This window comes from Puma concolor, chromosome B3 (genome assembly GCF_028749965.1).
Source record: "Puma concolor isolate L17-30 chromosome B3, mPumCon1.1.hap2, whole genome shotgun sequence".
Lineage (NCBI taxonomy): Eukaryota > Metazoa > Chordata > Mammalia > Carnivora > Felidae > Puma > Puma concolor.
Window position 1 is genome coordinate 113,073,115 of NC_141672.1, and position 12,419 is coordinate 113,085,533.

At 51.5% G+C, this 12,419-nt stretch overlaps 2 protein-coding genes across 20 annotated transcripts in view; one reads left to right on the forward strand and one right to left on the reverse strand.

Annotated features, from left to right (window-relative positions):
• The window catches only part of PAQR5 (progestin and adipoQ receptor family member 5), a 73,069-nt gene extending 63,693 nt beyond the window's left edge, over nt 1–9,376 (forward strand). For 8 of the 9 annotated variants that reach the window (XM_086711079.1, XM_086711083.1, XM_086711078.1 and 5 more), the window contains 3 exons: nt 2,892–2,988; nt 5,301–5,442; nt 8,969–9,376. In XM_086711079.1, the coding sequence (XP_086567205.1) occupies nt 2,892–2,988; nt 5,301–5,442; nt 8,969–9,210 (481 nt within the window). In that variant the 3' untranslated portion in view covers nt 9,211–9,376. Of the gene's footprint in view, nt 1–480; nt 623–2,133; nt 2,246–2,891; nt 2,989–5,300; nt 5,443–8,968 lie in introns of all 9 variants that reach the window. The other variant, XR_015252752.1, reaches the window with a different exon arrangement.
• Nucleotides 3,420–12,419, reverse strand: part of LOC147580300 (uncharacterized) — a 67,960-nt gene continuing 58,960 nt past the window's right edge. For 6 of the 11 annotated variants that reach the window (XR_015252762.1, XR_015252753.1, XR_015252755.1 and 3 more), the window contains 3 exons: nt 12,259–12,402; nt 7,956–9,178; nt 3,420–4,614 (listed from right to left, as the gene is read on the reverse strand). Coding sequence is in view for 1 of the 11 variants with exons in the window: in XM_086711084.1 (XP_086567210.1) it covers nt 9,137–9,178; nt 12,259–12,402 (186 nt within the window). In the remaining 10 variants the exon portion in view is untranslated. Of the gene's footprint in view, nt 4,615–6,585; nt 6,615–6,852; nt 9,179–12,258; nt 12,403–12,419 lie in introns of those variants that run through there. The other 5 variants (XR_015252759.1, XR_015252758.1, XR_015252760.1 and 2 more) reach the window with 5 other exon arrangements.

The following is a 12,419-nucleotide window of genomic DNA, read 5'->3' on the forward strand; positions in this document are numbered from 1 at the left end:
TTAGGAAACGATAGAACGTTTCCAAAAGCCCACCCGTTTCAAGCACCCGTTCCAGAACTTGCTTGCAAATCCTGCTGGCTTTGTTGCAACAAGATTTATCAGGTTTTAGAACAGACTGGTATCCTATTGACCCTCTCCTGATAAAGGCTTCTGCCAAAAAAATCCAGTGTTGCCTGCCAACTTGGTTCTAGGCAGTTGAGGCCTGACTCCCTGTAAACTGGCCTGTCAACTCTGTGGTGTAGGGACTGTCTGACCAGGTGGGGCTTTGGAGACCAGGTGGGGCATCCGGTGCTTTCGGAGGATTCTGTGGCTCCCACCCCTCCTTCCGGGAATCTCTGGATGGAGCGACACCCTGTGGCTAAATGTGGAACTGCACCTTAGCAGTGGGAGGCCCCTGTCTGTGGCTGCTGGCCCTTCTGCCTTTTATTCTCTGTTGCTCTCTTCTGCTCTGCTTTTTCTCCCTTTTTTTTCTCCCTGTAGACTCGGCTTTGCAGCTGGAGAGGCTGGTTCGTTTGCCCCTGGGAAAGCACTTTATCGGGCCGGGCGAAATGTTGTCTCAAGTCACGGGAAGTCCATGGTTTGGGGGATGGCCCTCGCCGGCCACAGCCAGCTTTTCTCCTGTGTAAGTGGTCACAGAAAGAGCGTGCTTTATGGTGAGCCATAAAGAGCGTTTAATGGCGAGCCTCTCCTAACTCAGGAAGGATAGGCCGTGCCGTGCACGGGGCAGGAGGGAGCGGGCGTGTGGTCGGGTTTGCCAGGAGACCGTGAATGCTATTGAGATGGACTCTGGCTGTTGGGGCAGTGGGCGTGTGTCCCAGCTGCTCCCTGGGGCAGAGGGTACAGGCAAGGATGGAGGCTGGGTTGTGGTCTGAGGCCTGCTCAGCCTGCTGGAGGGGCGGCGGTGTGAAACGTGGAAGCCAGACGGCCCAGGGTTTCAGTCCTAGCTTTGCCTCTTAACCAGCTCCTCTGACTTTAGGCAAATCACCCAGAACCTGCCTGTGCACATTTTCCTTACGGCGTAGCTATAAGATGGGGACGGGGAGAGGATGAATCCCACGACACACATTTTAGTAAAAGCTTCCATTTCGTGAGTGTTCCTCTGTGATGTAAGCTCCCTCGTATCATCTCGTCAGATGCTTGCAACAAGCCCGTGAGGGGGTAAGGTTGTCGGCCCTGTGTCACACGCGAGGATTCAGAGGGGCACAGAGGTTACCTCACCTGCCGGGGTCACAGGATCATGAAGGGCAGAGGCAGGATTCGAACCCAGGGTGTCCAGGTCAGAAACTGCATGTGAAATCCCCTCTCCCAGGGTCGGCGGTTTACTCCCAAGGCTGGGGTTCCTGTTTGCGGGGGGACGTAAGTTGCTGTCCCTTGTTTCTTTCCCTCCTTTTCCTGGAGCTTGTCTTCCATCTCTACCCTGCGCCCGCCATGCGCTTGTCTGATGTAGGACAGGGTCAGGAAAGGGGACACGTGCTGCCGTGGGCTTGAGAGCAGTCAGAGCCTATCGCTGGAGGCTGTGGGGCTTCTCTGCCTCTTATTCTGGAGCAGGGATCCTCATGCTTGGCATTCCTGAGGGCTAGACACGACACAGCGGCCAGGGGGACAGCAGGTGACAGGTGATGGCACCAGCCTGTGGCGACAGGAAGAACCTGGCTGAGTGGGGAGATGGGCGTGGGCTGAGCAGAGAGGCAGATTGTGTTTGGTGGAGGAAAGGGCAGGCTTGTGGGCTGGGACTGGGGGGTCTGGGGACCAGGGGTGGGGAGCAGACTCCATTCTCGCCAGAGAGCGTGAAGAGGGGCAGGACCGTCAGGAAGGGCTGAGAGGGGCCAAATGCCTCCACTGCCTCACTGGCTGCACCGGGACGGCCACTCCACCAACCCTGGCACCCTGACTCTGCACCCCACCTTTGTGGGGACCTCCGGCCTCGCCCTGCAGCCCTGGGGGCACCGAGGGCGGGCCCGCCCCCCCCCCCCCCCCCCCACTGATACCCAGTGGTACCCAAGTGGGGTCCTGCCCTGCCACCCTGCCTCGACAGCCCCCTGGCCCGGGGCGTGAGCCCTCCCTCGCCTGAGCCCCAGTTCAGGGCTCTGGTTTTGTGTGGACATTCTTCTCGCTCCTCTCACGTCCTCCCAGCGTCCAGCCTATCATCTGTGCTGCCAGAGTCCCCATACCCTGGGCTGCCGGCCCCGAGCCAGCAGAGGCCCCATCGCGTTCTGTCCAGGAGGACCTACCTGTCTTTGCCACGGTCAGCACCGCTCATTTTAACGTTGGCTTCCTCTTGGGACTGGAGGCGGGTCGGGGTGTTGCTGAACGAGGGGGAAAGGCCACGTTTACTCGGTTTCCCCAGGCCAGCGTCCCTGCGTGTGGTACCGAGTATTCCGGAAGTCTCTCAAAGTCATTAAAGACTTCACCAAACCAAGGGCTTTGGCACAGCACGCACCCGGGGCAGCTGACATCGGCTCCTTCACAGCCGTGCTCGCCCCCCGGAGCCCGGGCTGGGGGCCCCCCACGCCCCCACGTCTGCCCACCCTGGTTGCTGCTGGACTTCTAAAAGGCCCTTTGGCAGTTCGACAACTTGCCTCCCAGAGGGCCTTCCCAGCCCAATACCTCCTCCCTGGCTTCTTTGGACACCGTTGCCCCTCACGATGCGGCCCCAGGAGATGGTTTCCCCTGAGACCCTTTCTCCTCGAAGGCAGAGTCACTCCCGTCGGGCTGGGAGAAGTGGAAGAGGCCCGTCGGGGGGGAGCCACTGGCCTCCGGAGGAGGTTGTACAAAAAGACTTCTCTTCTGCGGACGACCGGCCCTCAGTGATTTGTCATGTGCGTGCACGTGTGTCATTCACGGAAACCGTTTTTGGTCCAACGTCTTCCCCCTTTCCTTCCCCGCTTTAGGTTTCTTGAAATCCAGAAGCCCGGGCTCTGCAAGATGCTTCGCGTCCTTGCCTTTGCTTATCCCTACACCTGGGACTCCCTTCCCATCTTCTACAGGGTAAGGGCCCGGCTCCGTCTTTTCTCTGCCTGTTGGCAACACCAGGGAATCTATTGTTTCCTGAGCTCCTGGGGCTCGGAGCGCCATGCTGGTCACTGCGAGGGACGGACGTGGGAGCCACGACCCAGGGGCTCCCTTACTAGTTAGGACACAGCAGGAGAATGAAGGCCCTGGCAAACCACAGGGGATGCATCAATGGCCAGCACTGACTGGGGGCTCAGACGCAGTCGTGGAGGGCTGGGAAGGGGAGGCAGCCTGGGGTTTAGTGCGGTGACCAGGAAAGCAGGCTCTGGAGGCAAATCTCTAATACGCACTCGCTGTAAGACTTTGGGCCAGTTAGGTACCATCTCTGTGCCTTGATGTCCCCCTCTGTAAAATGGGCATGGTAATAACACCTGCTTTCATCAGACTGCGGGGAAGATTACATGAGATCGCTGGCTCGTGGCAAGTGGCCAATAAATGCATTTATTCTGTATTATCATCAACTAACATACTAGCAGCGAAGGAAAAAGGATAAATGAAGGTCGTAAGATAGATGGGAATTGGAGAACATGAAGGAAGGGGGTGTAGGAGGGACACAAGAAAGGGGAGAGGCACTCACAAATCGGATGGACCTGAGTTCAAATCCCAGCGCGCACTGGCTCTGTGACCTTAGGGAATGCACCTGATCTCTCTGAGCCTCAGTTTCCTCATCTGTTAATGAGGCTGACATCCTCTCCCGCACAGAGGGGTAGAGGGGTTTAATCAAATCAGCAGATCGGAGGGCTCAGCAATGCCCGCCAGAGGGCCTGCACCCAGTGAGTGGAGTTTCCCTCCCAGGGGCAGCTTGAAGTTTGATGCGCAAGTCAGGGACCGAAGGGGAGGGCCAGAGCCACTGCCACCTGTGTGAGCCTGGGATGGGGGGGGGAGACCCAGAGGCGTGGGTGCAGCCCATTCCCCTGACTCCTTCCTCCACGACACAGAACACCCATAGGAAACCAGAGCAGAGCAAGCCGTTCCCACATGCCACCAAATCGCATAGCACAGGTCTGCGTTATTAGGAGCACCAGCTGAGTCAGACAGGGGGCGGAGGAGGGGCCGGGAGGTCTGATCGCCAGCGGGGAGGTTGAGGAGCACCGGTTCTGGAATCAGCCTGCCTGGATCCACAGCCTGACTTCACTGCTGATTAGTGGTCTGCAAGTCACCCTCTGGCCCAGCTTCCTCATCTGCGAAGTGGGATGTTTTGGTAGTTGTTGAGGCTGTGATGAAATTGTGCAAATAAAAGGCTGGCTTAGTGCCCTAGGTAAGTGATGGCTGCTGTCATTATAACGGTAATACAAAAACTATACTTAGCTCTCAAACAGGATAATGGCTGTAATTAACACGTTTTGATGACTCAGAAAGGCCTTCCAGGGATTTCTAGGCTTTAAAGCCTTAATTAGGAGCTTGAAATCAGGGGATGCGCTGGTGAGAAGTGAGTTCAAGGGTGACTAGACCACTTTTTACTATACTTACGTTTTACCCCCAAAAGAGTAGCAAATAGATTTAGTAGGATTTTTCTTTTCCTTTTCCTTGATTTCTTTCCTTTTCTTTCGTAATTAACTCAAAAGGCTTTATGGACATTTGGAGGATTAAAATACAGCTGCCCTGCGGGGAGAAAAAATAAAATAAAATACAGTTGCCTTGGGTCTCTCAAAAGATCACAGTCAGAATTATGGGCGAGCCTGGGTGGCTCAGTTGGTTAAGCATCTGACTTCGGCTCAGGTCATAATCTCATGGTTTGTGAGTTCGAGCCCCGGTTCGGGCTCTGTGCTGACAGCTCAGAGCCTGGGAGCCTGCTTCGGATTCTGGGTCTCTTTCTATCTCTGCCCCTCCCCTATTTGCGCTCTGTCTCTCTCTCACACAAAAATGAATAAACATTAAAAAAAATATTAAGGGGCACCTCGGTGCCACAGTCGGTTAAGCGTCCGTCCGACTCTTGACTTCGGCCCAGGTCATAATCTCGCAGTTTGTGACTTTGAGCCCCGCATTGGGCTCTGTGCTAACAGTGCGGAGCCTGCTTGGGATTCTCTTTCTCCCTTTCTCTCTGCCCCTCCCCTGCACTCTCTCTCTCTCTCTCTAAATAAACCTAAAAAAAATTTTTTTAATATTAAAAAAAAAAAGGAATAGGAATTCTGCTCCCACGGTCCCTGAGAGTTCCCCTTCCAAGCCACAGCCCAAGGAGGTGAGGGCCTTGGCCTGTGGTGCCCGCACGCGTGTGCAGAGATGGCTTCGGGTGATGAGAAGGAAGGGGTCCTCCTCTCGAGACCTGATGTTCCTCTGAATCCCTGCAGCTGTTCCTGCTTTCGGGGGACGGTGCGCAGAATGAAGCCGCCTTGTACCACCAGAAGCACACGGCCATGACCCTCCTGGCCTCTTTCTTCTACTCCGCACACCTGCCAGAGCGCCTGGCGCCTGGCCGCTTCGACTACATCGGTGAGTGCGCGGCGGCCCCGTTGTCTCCCTGCCACCAGGACGCCAGTGCATGCGGTCTCGAAGGGGAAACAGGGGCATGGAGAGACGCAACTCCCCAGGGGCTTCTCTAGGAGCAGGCCAAGGGAAGTGAAACTGTAAGGCAATGGAGGCCAGGATGTACGTAGCCAGCAAATGGCCAGGTAGGATGGGAGGATGGAGAACAGGTGCATCTAGGATTCTAAGGCATTCCTATGGGCTACGGGGCCTACGGAGTCCCGTTATTACCCCAAAGATGAAATCCCAGGATTAAATGGACATCGAGGACAGCCCTGAAGAGGAACAAGACAGACCGAGTGCAGATGGCCCCGAGGCTGACAGATGGCAGGGGCTGTGCCAAGGAGGGGAGCATGTCTTCGTCTCGTTCAGGTGGCTGCAGTGGGGCCAGGAGTCTTGGTTCTCAGGTGTGGCCCCTGGAGCATCAGCATTTAGCATTATCTGGGAATTCTCAGATTCTCAGGCCCCCGGACGTCCCGAACCAGAAGCTCGGGGTGTCTCACTCAGAGGCTGGGTGACTCTCCAGGGGAACCTGAGCTCACCGCCGTTAGAGAAGTGATGTGCTGGAGAGGAGCTGTGAGAGCCAGAGGACTTCTACCTGCTGGGAGAGTGCCTTCCCTCTCTGTCTAGGGAAGTGGGTCGGGCACTGGCTGGAGGAGGGACCCTTGGGCCACTTCTGGTGACGCTGAGGACTCCTTGAGATGAGAGCTCCCTAGATACGCTGTCATGGGGGTTCAAGGGTCAGCCCTTATCCTTAAATGGTGGGCAGGGACCCTGGTTCTCCCCAAGCCCATTTCTCCAGTGATTTTTTTCATCTCCTCCCACCTAAGACATGTGGCCAGATTTGCTTTATTGGCTCTGAAAAGAGCTTCATCTCCTTTACTTCAATTCTGTCCTACCAGAAGGGATGCCAAGGACCAAAATGCTTGGAGGGCAAATTTCAAACAAAAAGGTGAGGGGGCGGGGGAGACGAGAGGGCCACGGAGTTGGAACTTGTCTACAGGAGCCCCGTCCACTTCCCGAGCCCCACCTAGACAAAGTATCGGTGGTTGTAAATGAAGTCCGGGGACTGCAGGAAAAAATAGCCCTGGCCGTGTTTTACCAACTCCCTGGTGTCTTAATAACATTTCATTTATTCACTTTTTTTTTTTATTTTTTTTTCAACGTTTATTTATTTTTGGGACAGAGAGAGACAGAGCATGAACGGGGGAGGGGCAGAGAGAGAGGGAGACACAGAATCGGAAACAGGCTCCAGGCTCTGAGCCATCAGCCCAGAGTCTGACGCGGGGCTCGAACTCCCGGACCGCGAGATCGTGACCTGGCTGAAGTCAGACGCTTAACCGACTGCGCCACCCAGGGCGCCCCTCATTTATTCACTTTTAATCCCACTCTCTTGGGCCTAGGGGAACAGAACCCAGAGACACCCCTCCATTGGCCGGACATTTGCCAGACAACTGTTAATGACAGGTCATTAACAACGGGTTTGGAAAATGATCCGTCCCACAATAATGGGGTCTGCCAGATGTGGGATTCCCTCTCCGACGTGGGGCAGAGTGCTAACTGGTTAGCGCTGGCCCTGCCCGTAGGAAGTTCCTCCATATTCCTGTCCAGCCAGATGGCGGGAATCTCTCTCTCTCTCTCTCTCTCTCTCTCTTTTAATGAAAGAGAATCCTTAACTCTTGTGTCGTATGTGTTTGCTAGGACTGCCATAACAAAGAATCCCAGACTGAGTGGCTTAAACAACAGAGATGCATTTTCTCATAATTTTGGAGGCTGAGACCAAGGTGTGGGCTGGGTCCGTCTCTCTCCTGGCTCTCTCCCTGGCTTGCAGACAGCCCTCTTCTCTGTCTCTCCTCATGTGGTCTTTCCTCTGTGTACATTCATGCCCAGGTCCTAACTTCCTCCTCTTAGAAGGGTACCAGTCACAGGGCACCTGGGTGGCTCGGTCAGTTGAGTGTCAGGTCATGATCTTGTGGTTCGTGAGTTCAAGCCCCACATCAGGCTCACTGCTGTCAACGGCACGGAGCCTGCTTGGGATTTTCTCTCTCTCTCTCTCTCTCTCTCTCTCTCTACCCCTCCCTCTGCCTCTCTCCCTCTCTCTCTCAAAATAAATATATAAACTTAAAATAATAAAAGATCCTGTCTCCAGATACGGTCACATTCTGAGGTACTGGGCATTGGGACTTCAACATTTGGAACTGGGGGAAGGGAGACACAGCTCAGCCCATGACACATGCTGTCTTTGTTCTCTTCTCATCTTCTGATTTCTGAGGGTTGTCCCACAAACAGTCCTCGGCCCTGGGCAATGGACTCTTTTTCTCATCACTACCAACTCAGCATGTTCCCGCCCACTACCACCCCCCTCTGCTGGGTCCTCCCCTCTGTGGACACATAGCTGGTGAGCCAAGGTCCTGAAGGTCATCAGGGAAGAAGAGCCCCTGGTCATGTCTGGGATTAACCAGCAGTAAGGAGAGGGCTACCTTGTAACTGGCCAATAGAAAGTCTGGTTGGCTTCTCCGTTGGCCTCAGAATTGGAGCTGATGAGTGCTGGCTCTGAAGAGGTGAACTTTGGGAGAACATGATGCCAGACTTCATGTGAAAAACAGGACTGGTGGACAAGTTGAAAAAATGTACTCGGGCCTTTTAATTTTTCTCACACTGCATTAAAAAAAAATGTTGGGGCACCTGGGTGGCTCAGTTGGTTGAGCATCAGAATCTTGGTTTCGGCTCAGGTCACAATTTCATGGTTCGCGATTTCAGGCCCCTTGTAGGGCTCTGTGCTGTCAGTGCGGAACCTGCTTGGGATTCTCTGTCTTCCTCTCTCTCTGCCTTTCCCCTGCTTATGCTGTCTCAAAAATAAATGAACAAACATTTAAAAAACAAATAAATGCATTGAGGCATATTTTACGTATCACATGGTTCCCTGATTTCAAGGATACAATTCAGTGATATTTTTAGTTAACCCCCCAAATTGAATCCCCATCATCGCAAATGAGTTTTAGAACATGATCATCACCCCGGTAAGATCCCTCCTGCCCATGTCTTATTAATCCTGATTCCTACCCCCTGCCTGAAGAAACCACTAACCTACTTTGTGTCTGTGGATTTGCCTTTCCTGGACATTTGATATAAATGGATTCTGACAATATGTGGTCCCTTGTGTCTAGCTTCTTTACCCAGCATAATGTTTTTAGCCTATACACGATGGAACAGTATCAGCAGTCTATTCCTTTAAAAAAAAAAAAAAGTTTATTTATTTTGAGAGAGAGAGAGAGAGAGATACAGGAGGGGCAGAGAGAGAGGGAGACAGAGAGAATCCCCAGCAGGCTCTGCCCTGTCAGTGCAGAACCCAATGCGGGGCTCGAACTCACAAACTGTGAGATCATGACCTGAGTCGAAATCAAGAGTTGGAAGCTTAACCAACTGCGCCACCCAGGGGCCCCTGTTCGTTTTTTGTTGCTGATCCTGGCAGCCTTTTCTGTGTTCGCCGTAGGTCACAGTCACCAGCTGTTCCACGTGTGTGTGATCCTGGCCACACACCTGCAGATGGAAGCCATTGTTCTGGACAAGACTCTGAGGAGGGAATGGCTCCTGGCCAACTCCAGGCCCCTGTCTTTCCCTCAGATAGCTGGAGCTGTACTTCTGTGCCTCATCTTCAGCCTCAGCAACATAATTTATTTCTCAGCTGCTCTGTATCGGATTCCTGAGCCAGAATTACATAAAAAAGAAACATGATTCAGACCATAAGCTTTTCATGCCAGATGTCAACATTAAGCTACAACCTCCTAAGTACCATAAGTGCCTAGTGGTACCTGTTTACCAAGGTCTAAAATATTCACGGTGGTTGATGTCTTGGCATTTTTGAGTGCGTTCATGTCAATAAGGTATTTAACTGGGGAAATGTCTCTCAATGTGCACTTATTCTATAATTGTGATTTTAAAAGGGGAAGATGGGTTCAAGTAAGTCCTTGTTCAGGCGAATCCTTAATAGTTCATTAAGTCTTAAATTTATTTAAAATAAGGCAGTTAGAAGCCTTCCTATTAAGTGGCCGGATGAAGCTTTACTACTCTTGTAGTGTTACCCTTTGAAAACGGACCCTGCTTCATTTGTTGAGTCCCACATGGCACAGCTCCTGCCAAGACCTCCACGGTGGGAGGAGAATGAGCCAGAAAGATCAGCGGGGTGTGTGGAGGGGGTGGAGTAAGAGGAAGCTGGGTCTGTGGGAGCCCTGGGGACTGGGGAGACACTTCAGGATGAAGAGACCTGGTTTGGGGAGGGGGCTTCTTCCTTTCCCCACCTAGTGAAGGGAATGAATGAATGAATAGAAAGAGTCCTCTTTCCCACAAGTCTGTTGTGCCTTAAAGTGCCAATTCCCATGTCACGTGGATTTGGATTTTCTCTGAAGGCCACATGGCTGGGTGTCTGTGTTCTGTTTTGTTCTGTTTTCTCGTTGCCAATTCGATGCTGCAAAGTGTTATGCAGTGCAGGTCAAATGTGTGAGGCATGGGAGCTGGCTGAGCTAATTCCAGTTGGCTGTGCTCATCTGTCACTGTGTGAACCAATGGCATGGCTCTATTTGGGGATGCTATCCATTTAATATTGCTTCAGCATTTCAAAGGTGCTGCAAAGTTTAGTGTTCCCGGGCAGAGGATGTCAAAGACCTTGTAAAGGGTTGGTCAACTACAGTGATCCTCAAGCTCTGCTGCGAATCAGACACATTTGGTGAGTTGGCGACCAGTGCGGATTCCCAGGCCAAATCAGGGGATTCTGTGTTAGTAGTTGAAGATGTAGGTCTTTTGGAGGAGATTTGCCCTGAATCTGAGGAAGTCCCCAGGTGATCCTAATGCAGAAGGGCCACAGGCCAAATGGGAAAAATGCTGGCGTCATGAGTTCCAGAAGGCACTGGGCCTCTCAGCTTTGTTGCAGTTGACCTAATTTTCAGCAACTCACCACCTAAGGATGTATCCTCTGCTGTCTACTCTGCACAAGAGTAGCACACTGAGCATTTTCTCATCTGTTGCCTTAGGAGTTAAAGTTTAGTATTTCGTGCTGTTTTCAGAGAGTTCAGAAATGCTGATGCAAAGCTGTAGCAGATGCCCATCAACCCCTGATTTGCACTTGCTAATGACTTGAGGGGCTGTCCATCACAAAGCAGGATCCTCTTTGCTGACTCAGGAACACCCTCAAAACTTAGAATACTGCCTCTGTGGTAACTGGCACAGAAACTTGAATGGCCTCACGAATAGCTCATCGTCCAACCCTCTGAGGACAAGTAAAAATTTATATTGGCTGAGAGTGGTCAAGAAATATGATTTCATTAGTTTTACTGTTTATTTACTTCCTCTGGGGAAAGGTAGACTGATAAAATTATATGGGCTGGTAAATTTTTGGTACATTAATTGCCCGCTGCATGACAAAATTTGGTTTGGGGCGATAATCTGACACTCCTAGTGGAATTTTACTCCAGCAGGGTCTGTGGGCACCCGTTTCGCCTTGCTATAACTTCAACTTTATGCTGCAAAAAGGCACAGAGTTTAAATACCCTATTCTAGGGGCGCCTGGGTGGCGCAGTCGGTTAAGCGTCCGACTTCAGCCAGGTCACGATCTCGCGGTCCGTGAGTTCGAGCCCCGCGTCGGGCTCTGGGCGGATGGCTCAGAGCCTGGAGCCTGTTTCCGATTCTGTGTCTCCCTCTCTCTCTGCCCCTCCCCCGTTCATGCTCTGTCTCTCTCTGTCCCAAAAAAATAAATAAACGTTAAAAAAAAAATTTTTTTTTAAAATACCCTATTCTAGCAGGTGCCAAAGACATGAAGCTCTTTAACATCTCTTTTGTTTAGGGAGAGGAAAATGTTTGTTTAGTTCAGAAATAGTTGAAAGTTATAGGTGATTAATTTGAAGGACCTTCAGATTATTTAATTTTGGGTGATGTGACTTTTTCGCCATCCTTAATGATGGGAAAGAAAATGTTACATCAACAAAAGAAGACCAGTGTTTCATAATGTTTTTATACGTTTGGCAAACTCAGTCCCACTGTATACATTTGGACAGTGTTACCAATTAAAATTGGATGACAGTTTGCAATGGGCTGATTTGGAAGCTTCTAGATACAGACAGTGGGTTCAAAAATATTAATTACCATTAGGTATTAAGTGTAATGTGGGTTTGCTTAAGCCAAAGTCAAAAAGGAAAGGCAAAAAGGTTGGCAGTGGGTGAGCTGGAGAGCTCACTGGGAAGGTGTCTTTTCATGTAGTGGCCCTCAGGTTTTTATTGTCTCAGTACACCTTGGAAATGTGCCATACCCCCATTGGTAGCAATGCTCGCCACCGCACGATCTCAAAGAGGATTTTGTGGGGGGTGACAAACTCCTAATGGGATGACCCTCTTCTTCCTCCCCCTGCATGAGAAACACTGCCCCCCAAATTTCCCAGATGCCACGGTGGTGATAAAACTTGAATGTACTCGAATGAGGCCGTTTAGCTAACTGCCTTGTCCTTCGCTCATCATAGCTTTGCTTTCCATTGCTCGGTTTCTAGAGAGCAACGAATCTGTCACTGACTGGAATGAGAAGCGGGAGGTTTTAGGAAACCATTTGTGTTACAAAGTGACCTGTTTGACCTGCTGCCATCTTAAAGTGTTTGTTGTGGAACTCAGCTCACGTGAGAAGTTCTACGGAAGGCAAGGGGCAGTGGATCAGGGTGATCAGATGTGTTGGAGAGACCCTTCATTTGGCTCTGCTGTGTCCCAAATTTGTTTGGCCATGGTACTATATGAAACACCTATTCACACTGTATAACAACTCTTTATCACATATTAGTTGAATGCCAGCCTCTGATTTTCTGGTCAACAATCCATTGTGGATGAAAAGGCAAAGACCCATTTCTGAACACAGCTGTTCCTCCAACTTACACTGATGTCTGGTTTTCTTAAACTGTATGGGAGGAAAAA